The following is a 15,879-nucleotide window of genomic DNA, read 5'->3' as shown; positions in this document are numbered from 1 at the left end:
TGATTTTTATACAAGCAGTGATATTGTGCAGGTTTGGGTCATGGTGAGCTTTGGGCTTGTAGTGTACCCCTTACCTGAATAGTGAACATTGTACCGAATAGGTAATTTCGCAGTCCTCAATCCCTTCCCAGTCTTCCCCTTTTGGGAGTCCCCATTGTCTATTATTTCCATTTTTATGTCTATGTGGACCCACTGTTGACCTTTCATTTTTGAGCAAGACTATGCAGTTTTTCACTTTCTATGTCTCAGTTATTTTACTTAGGGTAGTGGTTTCTGGTTTCATCCCTGTCTTTGCAAAAGACATGATTTTATTTTTAATGGCAGTGTTGATATATACTATACTTTCTGTGGCTTTTATATGCATAATTTTCTTTATCTAGTTATCTATTGGAATGGCTGTTATTATTATTATATTTTTCTTTTCAAATGGAGTCTTGTTCTGTCATCTAGGCTGGAGTGCAGTGGCACAATCTGGGCTCACGGCAACCACCACCTCCCACGTTCAAATGATTCTCCTGCCTCAGACTCCTGAGTAGCTGGTATTACAGGCTTCTGCTACCATGCCCAGCTAATTTTTGTATTTTTAGTAGAAGCAGGTTTCACCATGTTGGTCAGGCTGGTCTTGAACTCTGGATCTGCCTGCCTTGGACTCCCAAAGTGTTGGGGATAACAGGGTGTGTGCCATTGTTCCCAACTCTGGAATGGCTATCATTAAAAAACTCAAAAAAACAAACAAACAAAAAACAACAACAACAACAACAAAACAGGTATGGTGGCCCACGCCTATAATACAAGCACTTTGAAAGATCCAGGCAGGAGGATTGCCTGAGCCTCAGAGTTTTAAACCAGCCTGGGCAATATAGGGAGATCCTGTCTCCACAAAAACCTCAAAGAAATAACCAGGTATGGTGTTGCATGCCTGTAGTCATAGCTATTCAGGAGGCTTTAAAAGACAGGGTCTTTCTCTGTTGCCCAGGCTGGAGTACAGTAGTTCCATCATAGTTCACTGCAGCCTCATTCTCCTGGGCTCAAGTAATCCTGCCACCTCAGCCTCCCATGTAGCTGGAACTGCAAGCCTGCAACACCAAGTCTGGCTAATTTTTAAATTTTAAGGGTCCTGCCGTGTTGCCCAGGCTGATCTTGAACTCTTGGGCACAAGTGATTTTCCTATCTCACTCTCTCAAGTAGCTGGGAGTATAGTAGACGAACATGCCCACGTAATTTTAAGTTTTTTAATTTTTAATTTTTAATTTTTTTGTAGAGACATGGTGTTGCTTTGTTGCCTAGGCTGGTCTTGAGCTCCTGGACTCAGGCTATCTGCCGTACCCCAAAGTGTCAGAATTACAGATGTGAGCCACGGCATCTGGCCTCCAGCCTTATTTAAGTGCCTCCCCAGTCTTCCTTTGGTCTTCACCTCTGGGGACAGAGATGCCCCCTGCCTCCCTGTCCCCACCTTCTACCTGCTCTTGCACGACCCCCTCCAGCCATACTTCCAAGTGAGTGGGTAATGTCTGTTCCCCATCAAGCATGCAAAGCTCATGGCAGTCACAAGATCTGCCCTTCCTGGTATCATCTACACAGGACATTGCTTGGCACATTAGGGGCCCTTGTCCAGAACACGTGGAAACCAATAAGAACGTGGCTGGTGAGTTACAGGTTAATGTGTTGATGAATTCATCGATTCCTGAGGCTGGTATGCATGGTGAGGGCTAGATCTTGACCATGCTTCTCAAAGCACAGTGAGAAACTCTCTTGTCTTTTATTGCTTCTGAACTTTTGTAGACTTGCTGCTGGGGCAGAGTCCTGCAGTTAACTGGATACATTGAACCAATGCATTGGCTTCTTATTTTCTAAACTAGATTTGAAATCATCTGTGGTCACTAGACTCCATTCTATCATCCAGCCCACAATCCCTGCAGATGATGACTTCAGTTTCGTAAATGTTTTTTGGAGACAGTAAAGTCACTATCTCTTTGCATGCTTTGTTCCTTGCTTTTAGTATTATCCAGTTCTGTACAAATTTTGTCCATGTAAGCTAAATTTTCTTTTTTTCCCATATAGTTCTTGCCCTGTCACCCAGGCTGGAGAGCAGAGGTTCAGTCATAGCTCACTACAGCCTTGAACTCCTGGGCTCAGGCTATCCTCCCTCCTCGGCCTCTCAAGTACCTGGGACTACATAAAGATTTGAAGAAAGGATGTATCAGAGAACTTTTTTTTCTTACAATATTTACTGAATCTTACTGTTTTGGGGAAAGGCAAGGGAATCCCAGTTTTATAGATTTTTGTTTTTCTTATAGAAATATGTTTTTACTTCCTACCTCTCTTTGTTAACTGTTACTTGGTAAAGATGCTCATGGGTGATCCCACATTAGTGTACAGGTAAAAATGATGTGTTCCCTTCATATACACTGGTTTGGTGACTTTGGTAAGCCTTGTGGTTTATTGATGTTGATTTTATTGAGACACTTGTGGAACAAGTGTATAATCATCCAACCTTAAACTTCCCAGTAGCTTTTTCTCCCCTCCTCTGCTTCCTTCTTTTCCCACCTCTTCTTTCCTTGCTACCTCTTCTCTTTTCCTAACCTCTTCTCTCCTCCCCATCTTTTCTCTCCTCTCCACCTCTTCTCTCTTCCCTACCTCTTCTCTTCTGCCTAACTCTTCTCTTCTCCCCTCCCCTCCTCTTCCTTTCCCTCCTCTTCTCATTTGATACAAAGCCCTAACTCTCTTCCACTACAGATCATTCTACCCATGGTTGAAATTGCAGCTTCCCCAGCAAGGCTGGTGACAGAAAGAGATCTTCGTACTGTCAGGGGCTTGCATATTCGACATACGTCCTTAATCCTGGAACTTCTGTCATCCCTTGCTTCTAACTCCCCAGATCCTTCTAATATCCCACCATGGTTAATTATCTCTGATGCTACTGTAGGGTGAGCTGTTGCTACATGTGTCAAGGTAATGCATTGTTCTTTAATTATCAAATTAGCCTAGAGTGGGGTAGATGGGGGAGGGTACAGAATATACTCAAAGAGTGTGTTGCAAACTATTTGGTGGGGAAGGCAGAGAGAAGAGAGAGAGAGAGAAATTGTGTGTGTGTGTGTCAGTGTGTGTGTGTAGGCAGGCATACATCTTTTTCTTGCATATTTGAGCCATAGGGAAATAGAGCTGTGTATATTCTCTTTAACCAAATTAACAGTTGTAGATGTTAGTCTTGCTCTTGCTTTGACCATTTATGGTACTTTCAAGACCTCAGTGTTACCTCAGATTTTCAATATTACAACCTGGCTAGTTAGTTGTAGCTAAACTTTCCTTCTTCCTTGTCACAAGCTGACACAGAAGTTTACTGTAAAAGTTCAGTGGTAAAATAGCATTTGGACCTTGGAAAATATTTCCCCACCAGAACAGTGAAATCATGGTTGTCTTCTGAGCTCATCCACCAAGCACAGTTTGATTGTCATGCATTTGAGACACCATGTACGTAATCATGAAATATTACTGAGAGGAACACTCTTGCCTAACAATTAATGGAGCAAAGCAGAAAAGTAGGGCATTTAGCTAGGAGAAAAGGACTCAAGATGTCAGCTATGAAATGGAAAGAATGTGAGTATGTGGTAGGTCTTTAAAATTCCAATATATTGTTCTAGAAAACAACCATTACATACCATTACATACACACACTTAGTCAAGTGTGGTGGCGGGCACCTGTAATTCCAGCTACTTGGGAGGCCAAGGCAGGAGAATCAATTGAACTTCAGAAATAGAGGATGCAGTTAGCTGATATCACACCATTGCGCTACAAGCATGGGCAAAAGAGTCAGACTCTGTTAAAAAACAAAACAAAACAAAACAAAACAAAAACAAAAACAAAAACAAAAAAAAACAAGTCCAAGAAAATACTTCTCCCTCCTCATATACTCTCCTTTCTTCCCTTTATGCCTCCAGACCACACATTTTGAATTTACTGAGCTGTAAGAAGTGAGTGTAGAGGTAGAACACAGATGCACAGCCTTCAGTAACTGAGAGAAAAAAATAAAAAAGAAATGTCTAACTCTAGCTTCCTGAGCTCCTTTCAGCCACAGAGCTGCTGAGGGGCAGGAATCAAGCAGCAGGGTAGAGTGAAGAAGACATTCATTCCTGTATTAGTCCCCCAACTCCAGCATCATTGCAGAATCTGCAAATTTAAAAGTGCACTAGGTAAAAGCCTTTTGAGGCCCATATTTTGCTAATACATATCAATATTGTGGTTAGTCAAATAAATGTTAAAATTCATGGTTTCATCTTTTCTATTTTTTTTTTTTTCTTTTAGAGACTGGGTCTCACTTTCTTGCCCAGGTTGGAGTGCAGCAGTATGGAGTGCAGTGGTGTGATCACAGCTTACTGTAGCCTCCAATTTCTAGGCTCAAGTGATCTTCCCACTTCAGCCTCCCAAATTGCTGGAACACCACTATTTCTCGCTGATTCTTTTATTTAGAGACGAGATCTTGGTATGTTGCTTATTTTGCTTTTGAACACCTGGCCTCAAGTGATCCTCCTGTCATTGGGATGACAGGCATTCAGCCGCTCTGCCCAGCCTATGCTTTTTTCCTAGCATTAATCTCTCTGTCATTGCAAGCTGTCTTCCATGTGTTTTGCCTTCATTCTACATTATTTTGTGGAATGGCCAGTGCTAGTAGACATGGCCATCTAGTCTACCTTTAGCAACCTTCTCCGTTCTCAGGGAGGGTTTCCTAGGCATTGTTTTGTTTTCTTTGCTCACCAATGGGGTGTAGGTCATTAGAAGGAGCTTGCAAGGCATCTATAGCATCATGATAGTGTCATGATCAGATGAAACAACAATATGTGTCCTGGTCATGGTTAAGGTTGTCCTTTATGCTTCTGATTCTTCTGGGTGCATTCTACTGGTGAAAGGTCATGTGCTCATGGAAACAGGCATGCTGTTATCTTCTAGGTCCTCTCCAAAAACAAAGCCTGGGTTAGGCACAGTCTCTAATATCTGTAATCCCAGGACTTTGGGAGGACAAGGTGGGAGAATCAGTTGAGCCCTGGAGTTCAAGTACAGCCTTGGCAACACGATGAGACATGATCTTTATAAATAATAATAATAATGATAATGATGATGATGATGAACCAGGCATGATAGCACACACCTGTAGTCCCAGCTACTTGGGAGGCTTAGGTGGGAGAATTGCTTGAGCCTGGCTGCCTGAGCCATGCTTGTACCACTGAACTCCCACCTGGCACACAGAATAAGAACATGTTTCAAAAACAGACATCCCCAAGCAAACAAAAAATCCAAAGCCCTTAGTTCCAAATCTTGCCTCATTTTCCCTCACATCTTTAGGTGAAAATGTTCTCATCATCAATGCGTATCTCTCCAAACTGTACTGATAACTTGTGCTGAGATGTACACATTAAACATCTCAATATCTTCAGTTCCTTCTTTCCTCCCTGCCCCTCCATCTTCCTCAGTCTCATCGCTGTGTTTTCTTCTATTAATCAATACCTCATTTGGGGCATTTTAAAAGGGCTGCCTTTTCCCAGCAGGTTTGGGATGCAGTCTGCTAGTTTATTGTTAATTCCAGAGCTTAGTGATAGTTCCAGGTTACTGAATCGGGTGTGATCTCTTATGTTTGTGTTGTAGGTTAGCTAGTTAGGGCTGCCGTAACAGCATAGACTGGGTGGGTTAAACAACATTGACTTATCTTTTTTAGAATTCTTGAGGCTACATTTCTGAGAAGAACATATTGACAGGGCCAGGGTCTCCTGAGGCCTCTGTCCGTGGCCTGTAGATGCTGCCTTCCTGTGTTCTCACGTAGTTGTCCTGCTGTGTGTGTCTGTGCCCTCCTCTCCTCCTCTCAGAAGGACTCCAGTCCTGTCTCACTAGGGCCCATTCTAGTGACCACATTTTACCTTACCTCTTTATATGCCCCGTCTCCAAATGCAGTCACATTCTGAGATCCTGAGGGTTTGGACTTCTGCATATGAATATGGGAGGACATAGTTCCTCACATAGAACTCTGTTAGCTGGTTTATTGCGAGACCATGATATTGACTCTTCATTCATTCCAAGACAATGAGACCTTTATCCATTTCCCAGGATGCACATACTGTAACATCTGTTGTCTGAATGTGTCCCTTCCAAATTCATATATTGAGACAGTAACCCCCAAAGCTATGGAATTAAAAGGTGGAGCCTTGGGGGAAGCGATGAGATCGTGAGGGTGAAGCTGGCGAATGAGACTAGTGCCCTCGGTGAAGGGGCTGAGGGAGCTTGATCCCCTGGTCCATAGGAGGACACGGTGAGGGCCCCCCTTCCCTCAGGAATGCGCCCTTGCCACGCACTTAATCAGCACGCACCCTGACCTTGGACTTCAGCCTCCAGAAGTGAGAGGAATACGTGTTTCCTGTTTGTCAGGCTCCCTAGTATATGGTATTTTTGTGATAGTAGCCAGAATGGACTAAGACAACATCTATGTAACATCTATGTAATTTATATTTTAATATCCATCTATATGCTTATCCTAATACCTGATAATACACCTATCTTAACATGTACACGTGTCTTAGCATCTACCTGTGCTGATGGATTACCATCTGGCTACATGCAGAACTTAGTAACTATCTATACCCATAGAGTGACAGCTATACACATGCATAGCCTAACATTTGTATGTACAGCTTACCATCTATTGCATATACTTACACCTATATTCTAATATCTGTGTACACAACATAGAGCAACACCAATCTACATCTAGCTACATACATATTCTAACATCTCTCTATACCTTTATGGTAACATCTGTCTACATTCGTATTCTATGAGAATATTATATGTGTATATTATACACATAGCATCTTTATGTGTATATTAACATCTATCTAGACTCATACCATGGCATTCATGTACATCCACACTGTAATATCTATGCATATAAATATCATGTATCTAAACTTAATTTGTAACATTGATCTGTATCCATATTCTAAAGTCTATAGATGCCAATATATGTGTGCATTGTGACACCTGCGTATACCTGTATGTTACCATCTGCCTTTACCCGTGTGCCGCTATCTGTGTGCTCCATGTCTTGACATGTGTCGGGAGCTATTACTCTGTCTGTACACACATGTTGGTGTGTAGGTGTATCTGCATCCCAACATGTACCTCACAGCGTTCCCCCTGCCCCGCCCTGGCGGGGCCCCGAGCGTGTGCTGACCCCCAGGCAGAGTGGTGCGCGCTGCCCTGGCCTGGCGGGGCCCTGAGCGTGTGCCGTCCCCACAGGTTCTGGACGTGGCATGACGAGCGCTTCCTCTACATGCTCATGGAGTACGTGCCGGGCGGCGAGCTCTTCAGCTACCTGCGCAACCGGGGCCGCTTCTCCAGCAGCGCGGGGCTCTTCTACTCAGCGGAGATCATCTGTGCCATCGAGTACCTGCACTCCAAGGAGATCGTCTACAGGGATTTGAAGCCGGAGAATATCCTGCTGGACAGGGATGGCCACATCAAGCTCACGGACTTCGGCTTCGCCAAGAAGCTGGTAGACAGGTAGGAGGAACGCGGACTGCGGGGGGATCTGCGCCGCTTGGCAAGGACAGAGGTCATGGGACTGGCGGCAGGGCAGGCAGGGAAAGCTCGGGAACCAGAGTTTCACTCCCACGTGTGGGGACACCGGCGAGCAGGGCTGAGAGAGCCGGGTGTCACCCACCCCTGTCTCTAGGTGGGCTGTGATTGCTGGCAAGGCGCCGGTGAATACCAGGTCACTCTCCCTCACCCCCACTGTGGAGGAAACCGGAACGACACACTTCCGTTGCTGATCCGAAATGATGAGGAAATAAATGATATGCAAGTTTGAGTTGCCCCGAGTATGAAATAGGTCTGCACTGATTAGCATGCACTATCTCTGAAAATGAAAGGCCGGGTGCCGTCGCTCAGCACTTTGGGACGCTGAGGTGGGACAATCACTTCAGCCCAGGAGTTTGAGACCAGTCTGGACAACATAGTGAGACCCCGCCTCTACCTAAAAATTAAAAATAGAAAAAGGTTGCCCATGGTGTTACATACCTCTACTCCCAGCTACTTGGGAGGCTGAGGTTGGAAGATCATTTGAACCCAGGAAGTTGAGGGTGCAGTGAGCCTTCATCACACACTCCAGCCTAAGTAAAGGAGCAAAAAACCTGTCTCAAAAAAAGAAAAAACACAAATCCAACAAAAATTAAATATTCCACACATACATGCATTTTCTTTTTTCTGATATCTCTTTCTATATATATATATATATTCCCATTATATATGTGTAGTAAATAGAACTGTATCTAACACTATATTTTATATAACATGGTATACTGTATTTTATCTATCTCTTTCTATATATATATATATATATTCCCATTATATATGTGTAGTAAATAGAACTGTATCTAACACTATATTTTATATAACATGGTGTACTGTATTTTACATACACATATATGTATACTGTATATTGTATTTAATACATAATATAGTATATATAGTATATATATTTCTATATACATTACATATATACAGTATACATATATAGTATATACACTACACTCTGTATATTCTATATACACTATATTATATATTAAATATAATATACAGCATACAGTATTATAATAAACAATATATAATGGAATATATAATATATGATATATATGAAATGTACAGTATACATATATACACATACAATCATATATGCTATCATATATGTACATATACTAGGTATAAATTATACTATATATACTATGTATTATATAGTATATATGATACTATGATACAGTATTATAAATGGATACTATTATTGCAATTTATAGTGTACATTTAATATGTATATGTGTAGGTATATATATTATTATATAACATATAGTATACATATTTAATACTATATCATATGTATGATATTATATTTGTTTATTTTCTGGAAACACACTCACAGACACACACAGAAACAATGTTTGAACGAGCATCTGTGCACCACACACCCCACAAACACATGAAATGAACCATCACATGTTATCTTATCCAGTGAGGTCTACACTAAGAATTTCTCAGAAACCACGCAGCCTAAGTATTTATCGCCTACAGTTCTGCAGGCTGGAAGTCCAGGATCAAGGTATGGTGGATTCAGTGTCTAATGAGGACTTCCTGGTTCAAAGACGGTGCCTTCTCTTTTTGTCCTTACATACAGAGGCTAGAAGGTATGATGGAACTCTAGGGTCCCTTTTATAAATGGCAGTAGTGCCGCTCATGAAGTGCCACCCTCCTGACTTCATCACCTTCCAAAAGTCCCACCTTCTAATCCTATCAGTTTGAGGGTGACGGTTTCAAAATTTTAGCAGAGGAAATTTGGTTTCGGGGGAGCACACACATTAAGTTTATAATTGTATGTATATCCGTGATTGGATTCATTTACTCAGGTTGTCATGACAAAAAAGCACAGACTGGTCATTTTGAAGAACAAACCTTTATCTTGTCACCATCATGGAGGCTGTGGTTCATGGTCATATTCTGAAGTTCTGGGGGTTAAGACTTCAACACATAAGGCTTAAGGGGACACATTTCAGCCTGTAAAAATTACATATAGATTTATTTCCTTACACATATACACATACTCCATTGAGGAGAAAAAGTTACCCTTTGGAAACCAAATGAAACTTTGACTTGAGTAAGATGAAATATTAAGACAAACTGTCCAAAAGGACAGGAGTATCTACTAGTACATCCAATTTCTATGTGGGTCCTGTGGGCTATGTAATTTTCTGAATATTCTTTAAGGAAGAAGAAGACATAGACCACAGACAAGCATTAGCTTCAGGAAGGGGCTGAACCAAGCGAATGATCTGAAGTGTTGGCATCTTCAGCTTTATGGGAGCATCTGTCTGTCTTCTGGGCATGGACATGCTGCTCAGCCAGATACATGCTCTGTTACCTGGTTGCCACTGTGGTTACCTGTGCATTCACCTCATGGGACTTCTCTTTCAAATCTCCACCCTTCCCCTCCCACTATTTCATGTCCTTTTTAAAAAAATAACTTTACTGTGAGATTATTCAAATACCACAAATTCACTACTGTAACATGTGCAATTAAATGTAGATTCCTGGATATCTGCAACCATTGCTAAAGTCATTTTCATCACTTCAAAAAGAAAAGCCATATTATTTTGTTATTAACTTCTGTTTCCTCATTGCCTCCAGCCCCAGGCAACCATCAGTATCATTTCTGTCTTTGTAGATTTGCCTGTTCTAGCATTACATGTAAAGTGACTCATACAATTAGTAACCTTTGGTGTCCAGCTTCTTTCACTGAGCATGGTTTTTCAAAACATGGCATATCCCCAGTGTGGAATGCATCATTATGTTTTTCTTCTTCCCACATTGTAGCTGTGTCAGTGTCTTGTTCCTTTTCAGGGCCAAGTAACATTCTGTGATATTGATGGACCATATTTTTTAAATGTATTTTTTAAATTTCTGTAGCTTTTGGGGTACAAATGTGTATTGGTCTGTTCTCACACTGTTATGAAGACACATATGAGACTTGGTAATTTATGAAAACAGATTTAATTGGCTTATGGGTCCACAGGCTCTGCAGGAATCATGGCTAGGGAGGCCTCAGGAAACTTAGAATCATGGCAGAAGGTAAAGAGGAAGTAGGCATATCCCACATGGCTGAATGGAGTGGGAGAGAGAAAGCATAGAGGGAGAAAGCATACAGACTTTTAAACAACCAGATCTCCTGAGAATTCACACTCATAAGAACCAAAAGGAGGAAATCATGTCTCTCTCTTCCCCTTCTTATGAAGCCACCAGTCCAATCATGAAAGTCTCATCTTTCTTTTTTCTTCTGGTTTTATTTTATTTTTTTATTGCATTTTACGTTCTGGGGTACATGTGAAGAACATGCAAGATTGTTGCATAGATACATACGTGGTAATGTGGTTTGCTGCCTTCCTCCCCATCACCTATATCTGGCATTTCTCCTCATGCTATCTATCCATGACTCCCCAACCCCCACTGTACCTCCCCTATTTCCCGGGGACAGACCCCAATGTGTGGTGCTCCCCTCCTTGTGTCCGTGCGTTCTCATTGTTCAGCACCTGCCTATGAGTGAGAACATGCGGTGTTTGATTTTCTGCTCTTGTGTCAGTTTGCTGAGAATGATGGTTTCCAGGTTCATTCATGTCCCTACAAAGGACATGAAGCCATCGTTTGTTATGGCTACATAGTATTCCATGGTGTGTATGTGCCACATTTTCCCTGTCCAGTCTATCATCGATGGGCATTTGGGTTGGTTCCAGGTCTTTGCTATTGTAAACAGCACCACAATGAACATACGTGTGCATGTGTCTATAATAGAATGATTTATAATCCTTTGGATATATGCCCAGTCATGGGATTGCTGGGTCAAATGGAATTTCTATTTCTAGGTCTTTGAGGAACTGCCACACTGTCTTTCACAACGGCTGAACTAATTTACACTCCCAGCAACAGTGTAAAAGTGTTCCTATTTCTCCACATCCTCTCCAGCATCTGTTGTCTCCAGATTTCTTAATGATGGCCATTCTAGCTGGCATGAAATAGTATCTCAATATAGTTTTGATTTGCATTTCTCTAATGACCAATGATGATGAGCATTTTTTCATATGTTTGTTGGCCTCATATATGTCTTCTTTTGAGAAGTGTCTGTTCATATCCTTTGCCCACTTTTGAATGGGGTTGTTTGTTTTTTTTCTTGCAAATCTGTTTTAGTTCTTTGTAGATTCTGAATATTAGCCCTTTGTCAGATGGGTAGATTGCAAAAATTTTTTACCATTCTGTTTGTTGCCTGATTTTACTTTATTTTAATACATTTTGTGAAACAGGTGGTGTTTGGTTGCATGGGAAAGTTCTTTAGTGGTGATATCTGAGATTTTGGTGTACCCATCGGCTGAACAGACTGTAGTCTTTTTTTTTTTTTTTTTTTTTTTTTTTGAGACACAGTTTTGCTGTTTCCCTGGCTAGAATGCAGTGGTGCCATTTCAGCTAACTGCAACCTTCGCCTTCCAGGTTCAAGCAATTCTTCTGCTTCAGCCTCCCAAGTAGTGGGATTATAGGCATGCACCACCATGTCTGACTAATTTTAGTAGAGATGGGGTTTCAACATGTTACCCAGGCATGTTGCAACCTCCTGACCTCAGGTGATCTGCCTGATTTGCTCTCCCAAAGTGTTGGAATTACAGGTGTGGCCACTGGAACTGGCCCTAGTGTGTAGTCTTTTAAACTTCTTTCTCCACCTACCCTTATCCCCAAGTCCCTGAAGTCCATTATGTCATTCTTATGCCTCCTGTCATCATGGCTTAGTTCCCAATGGATTTTTAAATTTACATTCATAAGACCGACAGTCATAAAAAGTACATTTACACATCCAAGTTACTGAAAAATATTCAGATTTTGGTAACTATACTAAATGTCAGTTTTTCAATTGGAATAAAGTAATTAAGGTAGAATACAACAAGAGTGATATTTCTGATACGCAGGATCACACATGGCTAGTGGCTTCTGTCTTGGTCAGGCAAGCCTAGAAAAGCATCTTCTATTTTCGTATTCTTTGATGTGGTGCGGTTCAGTAAGGTGATAATTACACTATTAGGCTCCTCACATTGTAGAACCATCTGCATTTTTGAGAAACTTGATGTGGGGGCAGTTTCACACTAAATGACTCTTTGGTGGCTTTTAGAAAAGGGCTTTCCTTATGATGCATTTAAATTCCATCTGATTTTCCCCTGGAGAATTTCTTCTATTACATTTTCAAAAATAAGCCACATAGAAATTAGGTGCATTTTACATAGAAGAGGAAAGATGCAGGCGTTTTAAAAATACTGGTTTACAGCATCCATGCTGCCCCCTCTTGGCAGTGCATGGTATATTCATAAATTCTTTTTTTTTTTTTTTTTTGAGGTGGAGTTTTGCTCTTTTTGCCCACGTTGAAGCTCAGTGATACCATCTCGGCTCATTGCAATCTTTTCTTTTCCTGTTTTTTTTTATTAAAATTAGGCTTTGTTGTTTGCCAGCTACTGATGCATTAGGCCATTTGTTTGTTAGGAAGAGTGGTCGTTGCATTTGTTAGGTGATGTGGTTTTTGCTTTTTATTTTGGTTTTGCATTTTAGGATTAACAAATAACAAGACAATTATGAGTACAACTAGCAACATTTTGTTTTAGTTAAGGAGCGACTTTTAGGAATGGGGCTTTAACCAGGAGAGACAATTTTGCATACCTTTTAATATTTTTGGCCAGATTATTTATAAAGGCATCTGTTTGTTCTAACTTAGTAATAGATGTCATGCGATGCTGTCAGTTGTCAGGATGACTATGGCTGAGAGTATAAGTGTTAATATGAATTTTTTGTGTCTGACATCTAATGTTCCTTGGCCTTTCAGTTTATTGTAGCCATTAAGGTGGAACTTTACTTTTAGTTAAGCAATTAATTTTTTTTAGTTAGGCAGTTGTGTTGTTAGAAGCTGTGAAGGGGGTGTTAGCTTAAGTTATGGGGCAGGGAAAGTAGGTTAGAAGATGAGTTTAAGTCCTGGGGGCAGGGGATGGCTCACACCGGTAATCCAGCACTTTGGGAGCCTGAGGCAGAAGGAGAAAGAGGTAAAGAGACAGAGACTATCCTGGCCAACATGGTGAAACCTCGTCTCTACTAAAAATACAAAAATTAGGTGGGTGTGGTTGCACATGCCTGAAATCCCAGCTGCTTGGGAAGCAGAGGCAGGAGAATCTCTTAAACCTGGGAAGTGGATGGAGGTTGAAGTGAGCCAAGATGAAGCCACTGCGCTCCAGCCTGGCAAGACTCTGTCTTAAGAAAAAAAAAAAAAAAAAAAAAAAAAGTAGCAGGCAAAGTCAAAGAATAAAAAATAAATATTCAGCAGGATTTGCTTAACCTTTTGCAATTTTTTAAAAATTTTCATTTTTACATTTTTTTAGGTGAGGTTTAGGGCTTGTGTTATTTTGTAGGGTTTTTTTTTTAGGCTGGCTTGAGTTTAAGTTTTTGATCAGGATGAAGTTTTTTGGCTGGTGCTGATGTACTGGAAATTTTAGTCATTGTGCCTGTGCTAAGAAACTTTTTATAATTTTTGTAAAAGAACAGCTTAGTGCTTTAAGGGAAACTTGTGCTTTATTTTAATGTTTAGTTTACAGGAAAACTGTATGATACTTTTAAAACTTCTAACTAATATATTTACACACTAAATTATCTGTATTACAGTTACAATTAATGTTTTAAAACTTGCTTATATATTTAAAGCAAAATTTATACAACTTACTTGCATAATTTTTTTTAAATAACTTTTTTTACAGCTTTTGTAGACTTTAACATGACTTGACTTTTTTTTTATAGCTTACTTTTTACTAACGGTACATTTATATATTTTATAACTTTAAAATTTTCTTGGTAATTTTTAGGTTTTTGTTTGTTTTGGTTAAGCAGTGTGATGATGTTACTTGTCAAGTTTGCTTGTTTTTTGCATAAGCTAATGAGATAGCCAGTGACATGAGCTTGAGGTTAGACTTAAGGCTGTTTTAATATTTTGTAGTAGTGCTCGCTTCGGTAGCACATGTACTAAAATTGGAACGATACAGTATGGCCCCTGCGCAAGGATGACATGCAAATTCGTGAAGCGTTCCATATTAAAAAAAAAAAAAAAAAAGAGAAAAGATTTTGTAGTAGATAAACTGAGTAAGCCAACTTACTTATAATATTTATGGGCTAAGAAGAAAAAGTTTTTAATGCTAGAATTAGGGCTCTAATTTTAGCTTTTTGACTGTTAGTAAATTTAGATTTGGTGATTGAATTATGTGGTTTTTATGAGACTGCAGCTTTTTTTGTTTACAGGTAAACAAAATGTTTATTAGTAAACTGTTCATGCATTAGATATCAAAAAGTGCAATACCACTTTGAATTGACTTTGTTAGGACTTTGGATAATATTAGAATTATAACTTAGCAATTGATTGTATAATTTATGAAGATGTTAAGTGGCAAGCTGAAAGAGGTAACCTGAAGTTTAAAAGAAGTTTGAAAATGTTTTTTAGAAAGAGAGCCTTAATATACAACCATATGTTTAAAGCCACAGGTGGAATAACTTAAATTTTGCAATGAAGTTCTTAGGTTGAGCAAGTTTATGAACTTTAAACTAGCAAACTGTTTTGAAAACAGTGACTTACTAGCTGAACAAAGGCAATTTTTAATTATTTTTATGCATATGTTTTTACCACACTTACATGCATTTTTTTGAATTTTTGAGAATGGGTTTAATGTTTTACTTTTTAATTTAACAACTTTAATTTGGTTTAAATTTTTGTTTTAAAGTAATGTGTGGTTTTACATATATGCCTTTAATTGTTTTTAAACAAATTTGTGGGCTTTTCTTATAACTGAAATTTGTTATTTAAATGTACAAAATTAAGCATAAATAAGGCTTGTGCTAGTAATGTTGCCTTTTAAGATAAAAATAGGTTTTGCAACTTCAAGCCCCATTAAGGGTAAGAGAGAAATCATAATGGCCATTATTATAAATTTTAATTTAACAAATTATAGCAGAGAATTACAGTTTGGGATGTTGCTTATATAGGAAGAACACTTCAAAATTTACAGGGACACCTGTGGATAGCAATGCAGCAGCATTAATAGCCGGTTTTGCCCAGGTGCTGCTTGCTCCTCCTGTCTGGGTCACTGCCACTGACTTTGAGCGGAGCTTTTCTGCCAGTCAAGATTTTACAAGAGAGGTTTTAAGTTAAACAGTTGTAGATAATTAACATGGTTAAAAGAGCGGTTTTATAAATGATAAAATCTGGGCCCAGAGTAAATAATGTTAATGGGTAA

The 15,879-nt window shown here is 39.8% G+C and overlaps 1 protein-coding gene and 1 pseudogene across 1 annotated transcript in view; both read left to right on the top strand.

Annotated features, from left to right (window-relative positions):
- PRKX (protein kinase cAMP-dependent X-linked catalytic subunit) overlaps positions 1–15,879 on the top strand; it is a 122,950-nt gene that overhangs the window by 55,884 nt on the left and 51,187 nt on the right. The window contains exon 3 of the mRNA XM_074392377.1: positions 7,283–7,546. Within this exon, the coding sequence (XP_074248478.1) occupies positions 7,283–7,546 (264 nt within the window). The remainder of the gene's footprint in view (positions 1–7,282; positions 7,547–15,879) is intronic.
- Positions 14,594–14,690, top strand: LOC141583095 (U6 spliceosomal RNA; annotated as a pseudogene).

This window comes from Saimiri boliviensis, chromosome Y (assembly GCF_048565385.1).
Source record: "Saimiri boliviensis isolate mSaiBol1 chromosome Y, mSaiBol1.pri, whole genome shotgun sequence".
NCBI classification, from domain to species: Eukaryota; Metazoa; Chordata; class Mammalia; order Primates; family Cebidae; genus Saimiri; species Saimiri boliviensis.
This window is presented reverse-complemented; position numbering and strand designations above follow the sequence as displayed.